The 19,967-nt window shown below is 38.6% G+C and overlaps 1 protein-coding gene across 4 annotated transcripts in view; it reads left to right on the plus strand.

Moving 5' to 3' along the window:
* The window catches only part of CNTNAP2 (contactin associated protein 2), a 1,223,788-nt gene that overhangs the window by 1,142,875 nt on the left and 60,946 nt on the right, over positions 1 to 19,967 (plus strand). For 3 of the 4 annotated variants that reach the window (XM_049816392.1, XM_049816394.1, XM_049816393.1), the window contains exon 21: positions 11,847 to 11,940. In XM_049816392.1, the coding sequence (XP_049672349.1) occupies positions 11,847 to 11,940 (94 nt within the window). Of the gene's footprint in view, positions 1 to 11,846; positions 11,941 to 19,198; positions 19,295 to 19,967 lie in introns of those variants that run through there. The other variant, XM_049816395.1, reaches the window with a different exon arrangement.

Consider the following 19,967-nt stretch of genomic DNA (forward strand, 5'->3'; position numbering starts at 1 on the left):
AATGAGAGAACCAATACGAACAGAAATGGATCTGCTAAGTAGATTGTTCACTTGAAAATGAGTCCTGTTTTCAAATATAAACTCTTCATAGTGTCTCAAAATACAGAAGATATAAATACATTTTTTCTCAGTATCCAGAGGGCAAATCATAAAGTATGAGTTTTCTCTTGCAGATCTGAGCAATGCACATTTGAGTAGACTTTTATTTCCTGCTAAATCCTTCTCCAACCTGATGAGCAGCTGGTTTGCTTGCTTTTAAAGAAGACAGCTTGCTTGCCAGGTGCTGTTGCTCACGCTTCCACGTCTCTACATGGCATAAAAATGTCACAAGAAGGATTTATTTCTCATCAAAGCTTCAATTCAAGAGCACTCAGTATTTTTGAGATCTTAACAGCAAGTTCATACTTAGAATACCTGTCTTTCTAACTTACTGTAATAACCCTGTAGTGCCAGAGAGATTTAAAAAATCTGCAGCCAGACAATAAATTGCTACTATATGAACTATGTGAACCAGAGTTTTATCATGATTCTCAGGCATTTCATTTATATATAAATACAGTAAAAGACTCATTATTGAACTCTGTGAGACCTCACCCGATGCTGGTAGACAGGAGACCGCTGATTACTTACATAAAAACAGAGTTACTGTCCAATCAATCAGAATTTCAGGTGAGCTTTGAAGGAAGAATATCCCCAGTATTGTTTATCCATAAGGTAACAAACAAGCACAAGAACAAATATTTAGTGTGAATTGTTTTCATTAGCATTACATCCCTATTCCTAACATACCAAGACAGTCAAGACTAAAGGAAGTAGCAAAGCCTCTGTCAAAAGGTTTTTATATTTCAGTTTTCTACATTCACTGACTTCAGACAAATCAATAATTAGTTTGACATTGTCGTGGTTTACCTCCAGCCAGCAAATAAGTACCACGCAGCCGCTCACTCACTTCCCCCATCCAGTGGGATGGGGGAGGAAATCGGGAAAAAAAGGTAAAACTTCTGGGTTGAGACAAGAACGGTTTAATAGAGCAGAAAAGAAGAAACTATAATGATAATGATAACACTAATAAAATGACAACAGTAGTAATAAAAGGATTGGAATGTACAAATGATGCGCAGGGCAATAGCTCACCACCTGCCGACCGACACCCCGCCAGTCCCCGAGCAGCGATTCCCTGCCCCCCCCCCCCCCCCCACTTCCCAGTTCCTAAACTAGATGGGACGTCCCATGGTATGGAATACACCGTTGGCCAGTTTGGGTCAGGTGCCTTGGTTGTGTCCTGTGCCAACTTCTTGTGCCAACTTCTTCCTTGACTATAGTCTAAACACTACTGAGCAACAACTGAAAACATCAGTGTGTTATCAACATTCTTCGCATGCCGAACTCAAAACATAGCACTGTACCAGCTACTAGGAAGACAGTTAGCTCTATCCCAGCTGAAACCAGGACATACATTGAATAACAAGCTCCAATTTGTGATGCCAGTGGTTTCTCAAGGATAAGATTAAGAATATACAGTTGATGTAGGTGTCAGGAAAACCAAATTACATAAATTCAGGGACAAAGGTCTGCTTATTTTCCGTGGTTGCCATGAGGTGGGCAAAATGAACATTTGCTAATAAGAATTCCTATCTCTCACCTCTAGTAAAAAAACAGATACTAGTAACCATGGCACACCTCCAAGGCTGCACTAGTTCACCTGTGGCAAGAAAAAGCCCAGACTGACAGATGGGGAATGCATTATCCCAGTAAATGACATTTCAAGAGCTCAGCTTTAGGTCATGGAGGGCAAGTTTTACTTCGTTTGACTTCATTAAAAGGTTTCATGCTTCAGCAGGGTATTTTCCATATCATAAAAACCAGATCACTCTTTACCAAGCATTCATGGGTGATTAACGCTATTCACACACCAGTAATATCTTTTAAGAAAGCCAAGGACAAAAACTCTCTAGCAGAGGTTCTGATCCAAAGCCCACTGAAGTCAGTGAAAGGCCTTCCATTGATTCCAGCAGGCTTTAAGTTGTACCTTAAAGAACTGCAACAGTTGTATCCTTAGTGCAGGACTCCTATCTCCTGCTTCTGTGTATGTCCCCAGAGTAAAATAAGGGTGGAACCTGGATCATACATGTTTCTGTTCTGTTGCACAAAGCTATATCAGCATGTTACAAAGGAAAAGAGAAGAAAAAAAAACCAATCTATGTGATGTGCTTTAATTTTCAGTGGAATAGAGCTGATACAGTTAACAGACTTGGACTGGACCTCTCATCTTCCGTACTAAGATACTCTTGTACATTCTCAACAGATCTCCAGTTCTTCATACCTGCTTTAAAGCCATTTCTAGGAATGGGTTATGAGTCACAGCTTCTAATGCCTTCTTTGTTCCTGAAAAGGATTAGACCTGAGCAACTGAAAAGGATTGGACTTGAGCAACTGCTTCAGGACTCCAGTGTCCCAAACCCATCCATATACTTTCAGGACAACTATTAGCAGCCGGTGCACATCTGCTCAGAAGACCGTATGGAAGGAGAACTGACAGTTCTCTCTTTCAGGCTTGAACGATATGGAGAACTGTGGTAGAGAAGCTATACACAACAATACTAAATATTCACGGAGTTAAGTCCTGAGTCCATTCAAATTGAACTTAATTATGAGGCTTTGTGGAAATATTGACCTGAACCCAGCTGTTGATAAGATTGAGAATAATCCAGAAAATTTACTTGTACAGATCTCCATTTTCCAGCTTCACCAGAGGCATGCAGTAGAAACACACCTCTTCTCTGAAAAATAATCAATGAAATATTTGACTCTTACCCAAATGAAACCAAGAAGAAGAAACAGGATTTTTGCAAGTCCATTCTCTTATTTCCATTTGGAACTCTGCACTGTTTGAAAAGAGATAACATTTGCAAACTCTAGGTGTTTAAAAAATGTAAATCATAGAAAGTTAATTCAAAACTAATCTGAAGTACAAAATAAAATGGTAAACATAATAGCAATAAAATAAAATGGGTGAAGTAGAGCAAAGCAGTCTGCATATAATCCCAAGCTTAAATGCAATGATTATATCAAAGATTTTTATAATTATAGATTAAATTTTCATCTCATTAAAGGGAGTGGGAACTTCCTCATAGACTTCAGTCTATGATAGGGGCTATAATTTCACTTCCTATCATTATTGTTGCTATAGAATCATACCTAAATATTGTTTCATATATTTTGAAGCCTCAAAAGTATATGATTGTTCTGTTTGAGGTCTTGCTTAACAGAGGTCATAAAATTTCACCAAATCATTTTCTGCAGGTAACCCGAAAAATGATAGCAGTATAACACGTTTTCTAGGAAGACATTTTAACTAGCTTTAAAGACTTCAAATGATAGAAAATTTACCATATCCTTTGGCCATGTCTTCCGATGTTTAAGTGCCATTCCTGTAAAGAATTTGCACCTAATTTGCAGCTTGAATTCTGTAGACTTCAGCATTTAACTTTAGGATCTTTATATCTATGCCTGATAGATGAAAGAATTGTTTGGTGTCAGGTGTCATTCCCCTTCACACTTTCTTAGAGATGCTGATTAAAACATCTTTCATCTTGTCTGTAAGAAGCTAAATAAATTGAACTATTTTAGTTTACCATCAGAAGTCTATAAGTTTTGAGCCATAAAAAAATTTTATAACTCTTCTCTGAAAACTCTCACACTGAGTCACATTTTGGAAACCTTTACCCTAGGATTAGACATGGTAATGGTATTTATGCCATCAAAATGATGTAGAAATGCCATCTTTATTTCTTTATTTCCTTCACTTTCTGGGCAAACATGCTGCCACAGCATTCTTTGGACAGTGCTGTAAATTGTCTAGACTCCTGATTAATTTGAATTCTGGTTTAACTGGCATTTCACTGACCATTAGAGAATGGGGAAGTACTGTTCATGATTTGAAAGAAAACAACCAGACACTATTTACAAATTCCATAACAGCTGGGATGAATAAAACATGTTTTAAATATCCAGATCTCTAGCCACAGGTAAACATGGAAACTATAGTTAATATCAATGCAACTGTAGCCCTCTGCTTTTTTCTAATAATCAGGCAATTATATTATATTAAAAGCATATTTAATTGATTTCCAAGCAGGTTTTGCTTTAAAGAAAAAAAAAAAAAAACATTTGTTCTATTAATAGTAAAGGCCTTCCTGCTGAAATTAATTATTTAAAATCCCTGGAGATACGTCATTTCCACTATGTATTGCCATTCTGCAGTGGCAATGTGTTACTTAAAATGCTAGTGCAACAGGAAGGCAAACTCAGACTATTTTCTAGAGCAGAACCATACATTACATCTGCATGTTTAATGCATTAGCACTCAGTTAACCCATAGCTGCCAAGCTCTTTTCTCAATCAGAAGTCACAAGAAAATGGGGTTTGCTCAGATTTGAAAATACAGGTTTTTTCACAAATAGGTGAGAAAGTAGCATAAGAAGCTATTGATATGAGCAATTTTAAAAATAAAATAAAGTTTATATTGATATAGTACCTCATTCCTATAACCCTAAACTCCATCAGTTTTCCAAAATATGAAGAAATACAGACCCTGATCTTTGCAATTTTTTCAAATTCCCTCCAAGTATAATGATGTTACAGATGTTGCAGAAGACTAGGTGTTCGATTCTCAAAAGAGTCTGTAAACAACAGCAAGCAACAGCAGAACAGAATTTAAATCATATGCATCAGAATCAGAAATTAATGAATAATTTACCAACCAATAATTTTCTTACCTGTTCCTTTGGGCTTACAGGATGTCCATGAGTTCCTAGCAGTTTTGTTGATTTCATCCTTCACTGAATTTAGTCAACTTCTTTATTTTACAGTGTAACTTACAATCTTTCAGGTAAAGACAGCAGTTTGGGGTAGGCAGGAAGCTCGTAAATGAGCCATTTCTATTTCCCTCTTGTGCACAATGGAGTTGGTTAGTGGCATCTGCCAAGTCAGCACATCCCCATCGAATTCCAGCTAGCTGGAAGTCAGATAAATATTTTCATAAACAAGAACTCCTTTCACTGATCAGTAAGCAAAAGGCTGAATATCCTTACCCTGAGGATTAGAACACGGAGTCAGATGTTTCTCTTACCAGCAGATATACAGTGGGGAAAACATGATCCATAGAGCCCCGTCTGGGGGTAGCACCTCGCCCTGTGGTTTCATGGTTGTAAAACCTGAGCCTGCTGCCTTCCCTGTAGCTCTTGCAGAGGTGCAGGGGCAGATGCTGAAGTCTGTATCTTTACAAAAGTTTTACCCTCTCTCTGCATCAGCTGAGATAGTTTCAAACCTTGAGGTCTTTTGAAAGAATACTCTTCCTTACTTTCTGTTCTGTAAAACCGCTCCATAGGAGAGGAACTTTTTTACATATCCATCCTTCTCACATCTTTTCAGCAGAGCCTGTATTGCTGGATTCAGAGGAATTTTTCAGTTGTCTTGTCCCAAACTTTGGCTATGTCTAGGCTACATATCATGACAAGACCCAGAAGTGAAATGTCTTCTTCACCCTACACCCCCGTTTCCTTTGGAAATAAAGCTCAGGCATTCAGGGCACAAGTATGGTGCGGTCTGATAGCACCTCAGTCTGCATATCAGAGCAGAGCAAAGGTCTGCAGAACATATCAGCAGGCTTATCCACCTCACAACATGTGTTACTTACATTGGCTTATGCTGAGACTATTTCCTTCTCTTACAATGTATTTCCACTGATGCATGTGTATGTTTTCCTTGGCCTGTATGGTTGCTGGTTTGGCATCATTTTTACTGAAATTAAAGAAACAAGGAAAGAACAAAAGAATCATTAAGTATTTTCAGAGTCTAAGATTAAGCCTAAAAAAAGTCAAAACTTAACGTGAAATAGGTGCTTTCCATTATATGGTAGCACACATTGGACAACTTAATGTTCTGTGAAAGTCATCGTTAGGTACCTGAGGTAGAGCTCTAATTTTAATAACTTGGCTTTATACGCCCTGCTATTGCTTCTCTTAACATTTGTTGTAATTCATCTATTAAAGACAGCAATAAAAAGTCAACAGATACGTGAAAGAAGCATCAGAGAATTGTTTCAATTGAAGGCAGCCAGACTAAATAGTGTCCTTTTCCTTATCAGTGCTTCTGTTACATTTTGAGTTATGTATCTACATTTCCATTTAAATTTTATCCCAGTTTTTGTATTTTTTTACAGTGAGACAAATTATCCCTGACATTATTTATCAGAGCAACAGCAGCTTCAAGAATATATGCAAGCTTATTGCACATAAAGGATTCAAGTTTTTAAACAGAAAAAAACCCCTTTGTTTTATTTTTTTCTGCAATGTGTCTATGTTTTTTCTGTGTCTGTATCCCATGTTGCTCATGTTTCTAATTTAAATCTGTGCAAAAAGAGACTTCATCATAAAAGACTGCAGTTGACATTTATTTAAAAAAAAATACTGCAAAAGGCTAAATCAATGCATTAAACCAACAAAAGAGATTTGGAGTGGTTCTTAAAACAGTATTAACTATACCTTTATAGAAATTTCATCTGAAGAGCTCAAAGCACAATGCAAGCCTTAAGTTTGCCTCACATCATACTGGTGAGGTATGTGCCTCCTCCTGTGTTCCGGATGAGCAGTGAGGCTGCAGGTCTGTGACAGTCTAACCCAGTAAAAAATGCTGGGTTTACGGTCCTGCCTTTTTCTCTGGATCTACTATTCATTTACAGTCTCTGGCTTGTCCTTGCTCTGGCTCTGATCTGATCTACAATAACCTGGGTCAGGGACCTAACCTGGGAGAAAAAGATCAGTGAAGCACCAGTGCCACACTAAGGAAGGAGCTGAATTGCAGTAACAGTGGCTTTCATCAGCCTGAGGAATTACACAATCGCCACCTGAATCTGCTCCTTTTCTGTTGTGTTTAAAAAAAAAAAAAAAAAAAAAAAAAAAAAAAAAAAAAAAAAGAAGAAAATATTTTCAAATATCACAATATTAAAAACATTGTTTGTAAGTTTTTTCCTAACCTTTCAGCAGGGGAATAATCATCTATATTTCACCAATAAGAAGTCCTAATATCTCCTATTTGATTTTCATAGTCAACTTCCTGCTTTCTCCTACACTGGGAGGAGCTCCATCTAAAAACCTGCACACCAACTTGTCATTTGCTTGGGCTCTCACACCTACTCTATTCTAACCCTGTAGACATTTTTGAGCAGGAACTGTCTTTTTGTTATGCAATGTTATAGCACTTAGCACAAAAAGCCCTTGTCCATGTCTAGAGAAGTATTTAATACGGGTGATAAATCATAATAAAGCAGAAGAGAAATACTATATTGGTCATGATGATAACACAGCCCCTTCTTTATCCTGTTATTACTGAAGTCAATAGCAAAGGCGTATTGACTTCAGATGGTGTGAGATTAAGCCTTACAGCATTATTGTTCCATATCATTTTGAAAATATGGGTTTTTTATAAAATATCTTCAGCATAAAGAAAAACCTTAGCTTTGTAGCAGTACACGCACACAGGCTGGATTGACAATGATACAGCTGTAGATATATCCACAAGGTTAATATAATGTGTGTTTATGTATATATACCTTACATATATATCTTTTTATATTTTTTCCCGAGAATACTAAGGTGATGTAGGCATTATGTTTGCCAACATTGATATGTCTGTTAATCTCAGCACTCCCGTCAAGATTAGTTTTATTATCTAAGTGAACAGTAATTTAAAAGAAATAGCACTTTCTTGAACTTCTGGTTAAATCCCAGCAACTTCAGATAAAGACAGTCTGCCCTGGCATGACGTGACTTGAGAACTGAAACTGCAAGTTCCTCAGAAACTGCCATCCACTTTCATCTGTGTAACGCTCAAAGCCACACTGTGTGTTTATATTAAGCTCAAACGAAATTAATGAGTTTTTAAAGAAAAGTAGATGTAATGAAAAATCTTAAATATAATTTAAAAACTGTAATTTAATACAAATTCATGACATCAACCTCTGTGTATGCAGAGGTTCTATTTAATTTTCATTAAATAATGTAATATCTTTTTTCAAATATCATTTGACAGTAGTAATTCTTTTTTCATTATGTGTCTTACATTGAATTGATAGCCTAGTATTTCATACAAAAGGCTGCCGGCTGCTCCGCTCTAGCTGCTTACACTTGAGCACCCACTGGATGGCAGTCACGCACAACTTTGGAAAGAATTCAGCAAAAAAAAAGTTTTCATTTATTAGATAACGCTAGTTTGGAACAAAGACAAGCAATAAAAGTGGGCGCACAGCAATCTCACTATTCCTTCACTGTTGTCTGGTGGTGCACCATTCCATTTCAGGTGCCAGGATTAGAGAAGGGCGTAGCTCAAAGCTGGCCATGGAAAGCAACGCGGGCATCTCTTGTCCCACAGGACATCCCCCGTGGGACAGGAGATACCAGAGCTGGCAGTGGAGCAGGAGCTGGCTCTATCGCTAAGCAGAAATGCTTGCCCCTGCTGACGGCAAGGCCAGGAAATCAGTATCAACCGTTTTTAAATGGAGATTTATTTCTACCAGGAATCGAAACAACCCAAAACTTCAGAGTCGTTAAACGCTTAATAGCTGAACCCATTCTGAAATCTTTCCTTGACTTCAATGAGATCTGGAAAATCTATGTAGGCAGATTGATTCAGTTATCGATTCAGTACAAGAGCTCAGTTTAAACTAATAATCCTAAGCAGTAAACTGGCTGTATGCATTAGAGCCCGCAACGTAACACAGCGTTAGTCTCCTTGTTGCCCCCCCTGGCTCCTGCACGTGACAGGATCTTCTGCCTCTGCACCGCGATGGTGCGTATGCTCTGCCACACTGAGGTCCCAAGGGGAGATGGGGTCACTGGAAGGGTTTATTCATTTTCTTCAGTCTGGCCAAGATCACCGCTAACTAAAGAGTTCCGAGGTGGGGGGGAGAGGGGCGCACCTGCTCGTATCTTTGACTCCTTTTTGGCTGCACCAGAAGGCTGCATGGTTGCACCAGAAGGCTGCATGGTTTCACCACCGGCGTGCCCTGCTGCAGCCTCTCTCTTTGAGCTTTGCCACAGAAGTCCCACTGGAGGACTCCAGTGTGCAGGCATGCATATAGGTCTGCCTCTGCCTCCCTGCTGTGCTTGCGTAGGGATTTGCCAGGGGAATCCATTATGGACCAGCTTTTCCACATCCTCAACACTAACTGAAGGCAAAGGGAGTTGCACCCCACCACAGCTGGCAGGATTTGATATTCTGTGTTTGTGCATGTAAACGCTCACAGTGATTCATCGTTTGAACTGACTTTTCATTTCCAGGTATGTCCCGCAGACACAATTAGCATTCTCAGGTAGAGGCAGCCTGTACGCTAGGCAGGGATGACCTTTTTATTACTTTTTCCTAATAGTTACTCTGATAGTGGACACCCAGACCATGGCTACAGCTCTAGCATACCCACAATACATTGATAAATGAAATGATAGATTGATGATGATTTTTATGATTTATTAGTATCTTATCAGATTAATGATGATCTGGTCAACCCCACCGCTCAGATTCCAAGTCACAATAAAAAGAAACACTTAAACATTGCTCCAAATTGATTTTGGAAAAGGAAGAACTTTAATGTCGATGATGTCGACAAATACCAATGTACATGGTAGTATGCCAGATTATTTTATTGGACTTACGTCAGCACATTTTAAGTCATACGTACAAAAGGAGAACCTAGAAGATGAATCCTGTGCAATCAGATTGTATCAGAAATAATTGCACTGCAGGCAAAGAAGTTAGATGAGGTTAAATTCCTGACATATGAGAGGCTGGAGAATCAGGGGTTTGTGGATCACTCTTTTCACCAATCTTTTGCTGATATGCCTCTCTAAAGTCTATACCTTTAATTTAATAACCGTACTGGTAAACACCATGACAGCTCTGAGCCATTCCTATTTCTCTTCTGAAATAAGAAGGTAGTATCTTTTTCACCTGCTATGCCTGCAGCGCCCATTGACAACAGGTCTGACACTTGAGATGGATGCTGGAACACTGATTTCTGTTCCACCAGGGGGACCAGCAGCAAGCACTTAACTGGAGTTTGTACTTAGTAGGACCTGCTGTGGTTAAGGTTGAGATCTGGTTTGTATTTTAAGTCTTTGTATTCACTTCACTACACCCTTTCAAAAATAACTTTTTTAGCTGAAATTATATAACTCTAATTTCAGGTAAAATACGTATTTCTGCTGTTTATTAAAAATCTGAGAAAAGCTGTTCAAGATACTCTGAACAAGCTGAAAATTCTTAGTTTCTGAGTAAGAAAAGGGAACTATGTTTTTCCATATATTTAGCTCAAAAGTCTACAGTTTAAAATTGGGAAATAGCCAGCAGTCATGCTAATAAATATTCATGGTCAAATTTTAAATAATCAGTGTGAAAACTAGTTATGATCAATTAAAAATCATTTCTGAACATGAGTATTTGCTAGACGTCTTTTGTCATCTGCAGAGAACATTTTCCCTTTCTGTCTGTTATGTATATACATTTCTCTTCTTGGGGTTTTATGGGGCAGTATAAGAAAGACAGGATCCCTTTTTTCCAGTTGTTATACTTTTTTTGAGATGATTGCCTCTGCAGATTCATGGGTATGACATCAGTAGGCTTTCCAAGTACAGTATTCCAGGGTATCAGGGGATTCAGCCATGCAGTTTTATGGTATCTGCCATTCATTTACTTTTAACCACTGAATTAAACATTGGCAGTATCATTAAAGCAAACTAATCCAATATAATCATATTTTGAAATCAGAAATATGGCAAAAAGATATGTGAAAAAATTGTATGCCCTTTAGTGTTGCGGTTTCTCCAGAATTACTTTTGCAGTCTATTATACCCTGTAAAGTCTTAAATCACATATATGAGTTTCTGTTCTGATTTGTGCCAAGGTAAGGCCAAAATAAAATAAACAATTGTTGTTCTGCCCTCTTTAAGCCTGTGTAATAAACACGTAAAGCCAAGAAAATAAATAACAACAAAGATAAAAATTCACCTCAATTACCTTTATGAAATGTGAACATCAAAACTATTGAGCTGTATTGAACTATCTTAATAGTGCTATTACTAAGCACAGGGAATTTATTTTATTGCTCTCTCTTCACATTTTTCTGTTAAATAGATAAAAACCAGGGGAAAAATATGTTAATGTAATGTGATTGGTGTGTCATATTGGGTAAAATATGAATTTCCTATAGATTAAACTATTTAGCTAAGTTGATTACTCTTGAATTTATTTTTTAGGTCTCACTAGGTGTCATCACAATTAAATTAAACAACATCTCAACAAGAAAATAATAAACATGAAGTGCAAAAAAAGTATGTCTTATTAATTTATGACTTTCTGAGAGAAAAGGAGAATGCCCAACACCTGCATTAGTCTCAAATTCTCAGCTATGTAAATCTAGCTTTAGCAATAACATGGGTCCCAAATGGAAATTTTCTATTAAGATAATAAGCTGTTTTATTGTTGATGCTGATGCTGTTGTTATTTTTTAGCAATTATATTGAAGCACAGAAGCAAAAGCTGAAGTAATTCTACAGCAACCAGAACAAACAGATGTCCAGTATAGGTATTTTCCAGACCTTGGGAACTGTGGAGATGGCAGATATGGAAGGGCAGGCATTAACTGTTATTTTCCCTTTACCAAAATGAAAGCAGAGCATATCAGACAGAGATTTAGGTGGTGGCATAAGCTCCATAGAGTAGACCTGATTCAGTAGCACTGTAAGAAGGCAGATCAGTTCAAAATACTCATAATTTCTTTTCTCTTTCCCCAGCTTGATCACTATCCTCCAACAAGTTACAGCCTGCCAACAGCATCTGACATTCAGTTCAATTCCCCAAAGGCACTATTCCTAGGAAAAGTTATAGGTAAGATTTCATTTTATAACTGATCATTTTCTTAGGTATTTTCAGAGAATACTGAAAGCCATAAGCACATGGGACATTGATGTGTGTCGTGTTTGCAGCAGGACGCTTGCTGCACATGTCATTCTTGACTAGAAAGTGGTGATATTGGAGTTACCTAAAGGAAGGGTTATGTTCACCTTGTCACATAGGCTGATGTGCACGCAAATAAGTGATTGCCTGCCCAGTGCGTGGAAAAAGACAGATACGGGTAAAGAGATGTTTGTAGTACTGTATTTGTAAAGTTTCATTACGCTCTCAGTGCCAGGTGGAGAGAATAAAAGGAAATCGCTGAGACCACTGCTTCTACGAGGAGATATTGAAGTTAATTTGAATGTTATCATTCACTGCGAAGTTATCATATGCTTTGTATAATGCCTTTATCCATGCAGTCAGCCTGCTTACCCAGTGCATCCTCTTGTGCACTAACTATCCCTCATCACTCTGGCAAAACGGTCACTTTGTCACTGTGAGGCCCACCAGCAAGGTCCTTTGGAAGTCTGTAGCACCTACAGCAACACTCCTCTATACATTTTCCATCCCCTTTATGGACTTCATCGTTACTTCCCCGTGCAGCAGCTTCCTGGCCAGCTCCCCAGCTGAACTTAGGAGGCAATACAGATGCATCTTAAACTGGCTTGGCCTTACTTTCAGGCCATCCTGCTTTCCATTGCTTAACTTTTCCACTACTGGCATCTTACATGAATTTCCAGGGTTACTCACTTCAGGAAGCAATTATTCCCCTGACATTTACAGCTTTTAAGGAGGGCTTTTTCCCCTTTTCAGAGATAAGAGGGTTTTGATATTATTTCCTCTAAGTGCTTTGTACAGGGATGTGGTTGCTTGAACGGCAGTGAAGGGTTTAATCCAGAAAATTGTAAACTTTTCTTTGTTTAGTGTTGCAAGGCAGTAATCTGTGAACCCCGTGCACTGATTTTTGAAGTGGAAAAGCACATAGCTAATGTGACTTTTTGAAGATACACTTTTCCATTTGTTTAGTTTCTACAATTTGACATGTTGAACTCCTGTGAAATAGGAAATTAAAAGCCTTTAAAATGGTTGGTTAGCAAGAGAAACATGAACTATTTTCTGCTACTCTCCAAGTCAGTTCCGTAGATAGTACAAAAGACGATGCAGTCTGATTTTGGTGAATGTCTGGAAACTGGGTGCATTCCTACCTCACCACACTGAATTAGGGCAGTTGGACTGGAGCTGACTGTCTGCCTCAGCCAGGCTGCTGGCTTCTTCATTCGTTAATTAAAAGTGAGGAGATGGAGGACTTGAGGCAGAGCATTCAGCAGCTGGAATAACTCTACAGGCAAGGAATGGGGCTTGACTCTTTCCGGCCAGGTGATTGTCAGCAAAAATATCAGCTGAAGAGTGTCGCAGTGTCCATCTCCTATAACGGATTCATTGCAAGAGACGTTCTGTTTCCTTTGCTACTGCCTCCACAGCTCAGCCCTGTAAATAAGCTTAACTTTTTTGAATGGATGTTTGGATCCAGCTAAAAATGGTGCTTTCCCAGCCATTCTAATCAGGCAATGCTCTGGAGGAGGCTGAACAAGGAGTGTGAGAGAGAGAAAATGGAGATAGGCACACAACAGAGAAAGACTGCAGCATAAGAGGTAAATAAGAGTGAAGGGAAAGAAAAGGAAAACTCCTAAAACACAGAAGAAAACAATGCACTGTACCCTCTGGTGTGAAAAGAAAAAATGGAAGAAACACAAAATGAAAGAAAGCAAGAAATATTGTTTACACGACACTCATTTAAAATACCCCAAGTGCAATCAGAACTCTGCAAGGAAACCACTTCTTATTCCTTTGAATTCCTGAGCTGGCAGGTGAACTAGCAACATAGTCATGTAAGCACATAGATGAAACAGTGACACAGGTAAGAGGTTTAGTCTTTGCACTTTCTGAGCTGAATTTTTAAGCAGGTTCGTAGCACTACAAAATCAAAGTCCACCCAGCTGTCTCCCACATAACCCCCTGTCCTAGTGCTGGCTTCTTTGCTGTGATTAAATACTCACATTCTGAAATTTTTTTTAGGCTTTCATGGAGATTAAAGGAGCTGCAAGAACTGGGCAGCTCAAAGGGTCCATGATATGATCTTTCATGTCTAGGATACTTGTTTCAATATTGGCAGTGACTGAAAGGCATGATAACCACCTGAGAGGTCCAAATAAAATCAGTTATCAAACCAGTTCTGTTCCTACAGATCTAAACCCACAACACTTCACGTTTGCCTCATTTGCAGTCATGTATGCGGTTGAAAATAGAGTTTTAAGTCTCCTCTGACTGCTACAGTTGGATCCTACCAAATGAGAAATGAAGCTTGGTAACAGAACAATATCTGTATTCTGCCTGTTAATGTCAGAAGCTTGATCATAGGATTCAAGGGACTTTTTCGGAATAAAGACATATACAAAGAAAAAAATAGCAGAGGTCAGTGAATAAAATTTGATTTTTGTTATGGAATAAGAGAAGTTTTAAATACCTAGGAACTTAAAATTTGTATTCTCATCACTCTTTTTAAATATGGTAACCTGACAAGAACGATTAAAAGCAAGTATCATATCTAGAAGTTGAAAGAGTAAACATAGTCCTGATAATATCTGCCCCATAAATACCTATGGTACAGTTGAAGATTGTCATCAGGAAGCATAAAGCAATCACATCTATCACTGATGCCTGCCTTCAGCTCCTCTGCTAACTTAAAGACTGGGCACAGGGAAAGGCCTTGGGATACCCTTGTCTGGTTTCAGCTGGGATAAAGTTAATTTTCTTTCTACTAGCTGGTATAGTGTTATGTTTTGGATTCAGTATGCGAAGAATGTTGATAACACACTGATGTTTTCAGTTGTTGCTAAGTAATGTTTAGACTAAGTCAAGGATTTCTCAATTTCTCATGCCCAGCCAGCGAGAAGGCTGGAGGGGCACAAGAAGTTGGGAGGAGACACAGCTGGGGCAGCTGACCCAAACTGGCCACAGGGGTATTCCATACCATCTGTCGTCACGTCCAGTATATAAACTGGGGGGGAGTCGGGGAGGGGGGAGTGGCTGCTCAGGAACTAACTGGGAGTCAGTTGGCAAGTGGTGAGCAATTGCACTGTGCATCACATGTTTTGTATATTCCAAACCTTTTTATTATTATTGTCATTTTATTATTGTTATCATTATCATTATTAGTTTCTTCTTTTCTGTTCTGTTAAACTGTTCTTATCTCAACCCATGAGTTTTACCTTTTCCCTTCCAATTCTCTCCCCCATCCCACTGCGTCAGGGGGGAGCGAGTGAGCAGCTGCGTGGTGCTTAGTTGCTGGCTGGGGTTAAACCATGACAACCCTGAAGGAGTGATTGTGGGTAGGTTATATTTCTGTTTTCCTGTGCTACTTGATTTTAAGCCTCAGACAACCATTTCTGAAGATGCTATTTGTCATCCATTCTATGCTTTTGTTATACATCATACACCCCTGGGATTGAATACTTCATTTTTTAACATCATAGGATTATATTAGCAGGTTGGGAATATGGTTCTTTTGCTTCCTCTTCTCTGTTTATGCTACTGTCTTTGCAAAATAGAATATTTTATTAAGCAAAAGAGCAAATCTGAACTAAAGAGAAAAAAAACCACCTTCTATTCTTTCTGCCAAAGAAAAATTGAACTTCTCTGCAGAGACACGGATTGCCTGATGTAAAACTGTTGTGCAACTGACCACATCCATTGATCAGCTTTACTGTGCAAATCTCAGAGTAATGTTGAATGAGGGAAGAGCAGTTAACATGGTTACACGAGTGCAGCAGTTTGAAGGGCAAAGCAGACACAGAATCCAGTACCTTTAAAGCTTCTAATTGTCACATCTTACTGGCTAGGCATATTTCAGTGGCCCAGAGGAATTAGTTCCAATGGAAGGTCTGGATACGTATATCAAGTTACAATTTGTACCGACCTGCAATTACATTCTCTAAATGGGCAATATGGGAGTAGCCTCCTATTTCACTGCTAGTCTGTCATCAGTTACATTCAGTTTTTGTTTTTCCCATACTATGCAATTCTTATTTGTCATCAAAAATTAATGCAAGGGCCTATTTGTAAAGATAGATGGGTTTTTGAAGAGCACTCTGGAACAATCTTACTAAGAAACTGACCTTCCACCTGTCTTATTTCCATTTTTATTAGTGTTATTTGCATAGGAGCAGCCACTTCTGCCACAGCTGTGCTTGCTGTGATAGCTCATCTGCCAGTCAGAAATGATCACTTGTACAACACCTACCACAATGCAACACCAATCTCTGCTCTAGGTGTTACAACAATATGGCTGATTAATAAAATGGTGACAAAACAGCTCTGTGCCTCCTAACTGTTCACAATATTTTCTGTAAAGCAGGAGGGTCATATCAGAAACAAAAAGAAATTCTTGAATTGCAGTTGTAATCAGGGAGCATTTCTTCTTCTTTAAGTTGAGCTGTTTTCTGCTTTCCTGAAATAATTTCCAGAAAACACAGTTGTTCACTGGCTTGAAAAACACTGATATAAAATAATTTTAGCCTTCTGGGAAACTGGAGGTAAAGGCATTCAGTATATAATTCTCACCCAGGTAAAATGGAGTATGATTTGAGGCGTGAAATAAAGCTGAAGGAGACAATGAATGAAAAATCCTGTTTTACATGAGTGTGTAGTAATAAAAATAATAGCACTAGAGAAATGAAGGATTTTATAAAAAAGATAGAAGGGAATTGCTAATGTTTCAAGGAAGTTCTATAATCTGTTATTTAAACATACTTAGGCTTTGGTGGCTGATGCATGTGAGGTAAGAGGAAAAGCTGGCTATCTAGATGACCAGCTGAAGAGAAAAAACAAAAAGTAGGCAACATGACAGGAAGTGTTATACATCACAGTTCAGATCTGAATCTACATTCTCATTTAGGCTGCACCTTGAGACTCGTTACTGAGGTAGAATAGAGCAGAGGTTTGATCTTCCCACTAAGTGTAGTGGGTTTGGATGCAGTGCTTAGGTTTGCCTTCACATCCTTTCTGTAGACCTACACCTATTTCTGTTATGTCAACTTGCTGTATAGGGAACTGATGTCATAGTCTGTACTTTATTACTGAAAGTGGAGTATTTCTTTAGGTTTTAAAATGTATTTATAAAGAATAAGCTACACATAATTAAACATGATTTTGTAAAAGCATACTTCTGGTAAACAGAAATAATTTGAGAGTTTCTTAATAGGATATTTGAGCACAGAAACACTGAGATCAGACAAGAGTTGTTCTTGAGAAAGTGGCAGGGAAGTAAAGGAAATGTGCTCCTTGCCTGTTTTCCTTCTCCACCAACCACTCCAAATCAAATGATATAATTTCAAAAATACTTAAGTATCCACTTGGAAACAATCAACATAATACAGGTAATCTATAACACCTATTACCAATTTCAGAACTGACCGTTGTCCCTGCAGCTAATCTCTGTAGGCTTCATTTATTTTTCTGCCTCACCCTCGTGTTCTTCAGGTACTTCCAATAAGAGCAGCAAAAAGGGAAATACCTTTCAGATCTGCCTTCCTTCTTACAAAAGTAGCTGCCATCACTCTACAACTAAAGAGAGATCCTGGAAATCAACCCCAGGGGCCTGAAGTCTTTTCTCAAAAGACAGTTCCTCAAGAAGAAGAGGTAGAACGTCCATCTCTAGCTGTGTTATTTCCCTGGTGTCAGTGAAAGGATCTTTTTATTGTTCCCTGGCTGGAGTTCCTCTGTTTCTTCACCAGGGTGTGCGGTGAAAATAAAAACTGGTCAGGAGACATTTTTCTGGATTCATTGTGACATTCACTGCCTTGGACTGGTGGGAGGTAAGACCAGCTTACATCTAGCCAAGTAATTAGTTTCAAGTGTGCAAAGGAGAGAATGTAGAAAAGCTCCACAAAAAGTAGGAGACAAATGACATTGCTTACATGACTTAGTTCAGGTATAGAAATGGGAACTGCTTTTTTCTTGCATGGCATCTCTCCACAGATAGATGCTGAATAATAGGAGGCAAAAGTTCAAAATCCTTTGAACTACCAGCAGGGACAATGGCAATTTTTCCAAGAGGTAACATTTTTTACTACTAAATAAGATACTTTCTTTTCCATAGAACAAGCCTGGCAGTTTGATGCTTCAGCACTTCTAGCTGAATAACAGAAATTACCTACAGTATAATTCATCCTACCAAAAACATCTTAACACTTTCAAAACTAGCTTCGATGTCCATGTTTCCATACAACTGCAGAGGTTTATGACTTAGAGGGTTTGTTTCAAGCCACAGGATGAACGTCTCATCTCTTTGAGAACATTTACCATCATTGAAAAGGGGGTTTTGACAGGCTTGATAAAAAATTTTGTGAAGGACATAGGCATTGTCATCATTGGCACTCAGTTTGGGTATGCTGCTTGACAATGATGTAATCTAATAGGAAGTTAATGTTAATCAAAGAAATTGTCGAATCAAACACTAGTTTAGAATTAGGTCTCTGATACTGTAAGGTACTTTGCGAACCTCTTAAATTTGGATCCTAGAAGATAATGCAGAGCCGTAAATAGATTATGAATAATCTAAAAGTATTCTTCTACTACACATCTTTGACATGTATCTACTACTTCTCATGATCATGAGGTTAGCACCTCATTATATATATTAGCAGTGTGGCAGTCAGGGCTCCACAGCTTGAGTTTGCTCTGTGGCTCTCCTTCATTTTGCAGTGTAGGCAGATAATCTGAGTGCAGGGTAGCTTAGCCTACTTTGACTGATAATGAGAAGAAAATAGCTAGCATGCAGTAAATTCATCCACTAATTTACTTCAAAGTAACTGCCTACTACTCCATTTCTAAGCACCAGCATTAACATTCAGTACTGTAATCTCAGGGAGAATGCCTATGGATATTGTCAAATTAGGAGCCCTCCTGCTTCAGTAGCAGTTGAATATTAAAGATGTGCTTTCCCCTGCACGAGTCACACATGAATTATCATACAAAAATATAACATCTGGACAATTTTTCTTCTCCTGTATAATAGCATCAGCCTGGCTGAAACTCCTCTGGGATTTAACATTGCCTCTCTCTGACCTCAGATCTGTCTATCTGTCCATATCTTACTCTTTGAAGCGTTTCTGGTAATGGTGGAAATGTTCGATAGCTCTTCTAGTTAAAACAAGAGCCAACATGAATGTAAATTTTTTTTTTCTTTCAGATCTCTGAGGTTTTGACCTATCTGGTTTCTCTGAGAAATTCTACCTACAAGCCCTATTCAGAAAGGAACATTTCCCATCTGTAGGCCTCCCATCTGAAGGGACACCATAAACGCTTTGAATTGCCAGTTCCACCCCGATAACTTCCAAGGCAGAAATTAGGGTAGCCCACATGAATTTTATCTTTCATTTGAGGACTGAAATGAAGAAGAGAAGCCCAGAATATCCATTGATACCATTTGCCTCTCAGCATCCATGCTGTATCTTCTTCTTCCCATTTTTCAGAGTATTGTAGGATTCAGCTGCTGCAGCATTGGCCATCTGGCAGCTCCAGAGACAAAGAAGGTAGACCTCAGAAAAGCTGGACTAAATTAGATATTATGGTAATCTCAGTAGTCATGAGTATAGCCAGCTCTGCTCTTTCAAAAATTTGCTGGAGTCATCTCCTCCCACTAACTTTTCACTCCCACCCGTCAGGTCATTCTTCATCTCTCAGCCCCTATCTCATATTTTGTAGCTGGTGGCTGCCCTTTCATTTGCTAATTGCACTATTCTCTGTAAAAAAACTTCACTGATTACTAGTCTTCAAATCTGTGGGCATTCAACAGCTCCAGAAGGTCAACTACCTTTTTTTTTCCCCTTACGCCCTTTTAGCACGCATACCAGCCTGTAACAGAATGCAAGAGTCTCCTAGTTCCTAAATTATAAAGTTCTTTTCCTTTATGATTTAAGATGTCTCAGCAAATTGTTTCATATAAATCGCTCTACAAA

The sequence above is a fragment of the Accipiter gentilis genome, chromosome 14 (assembly GCF_929443795.1).
Source record: "Accipiter gentilis chromosome 14, bAccGen1.1, whole genome shotgun sequence".
Lineage (NCBI taxonomy): Eukaryota > Metazoa > Chordata > Aves > Accipitriformes > Accipitridae > Astur > Astur gentilis.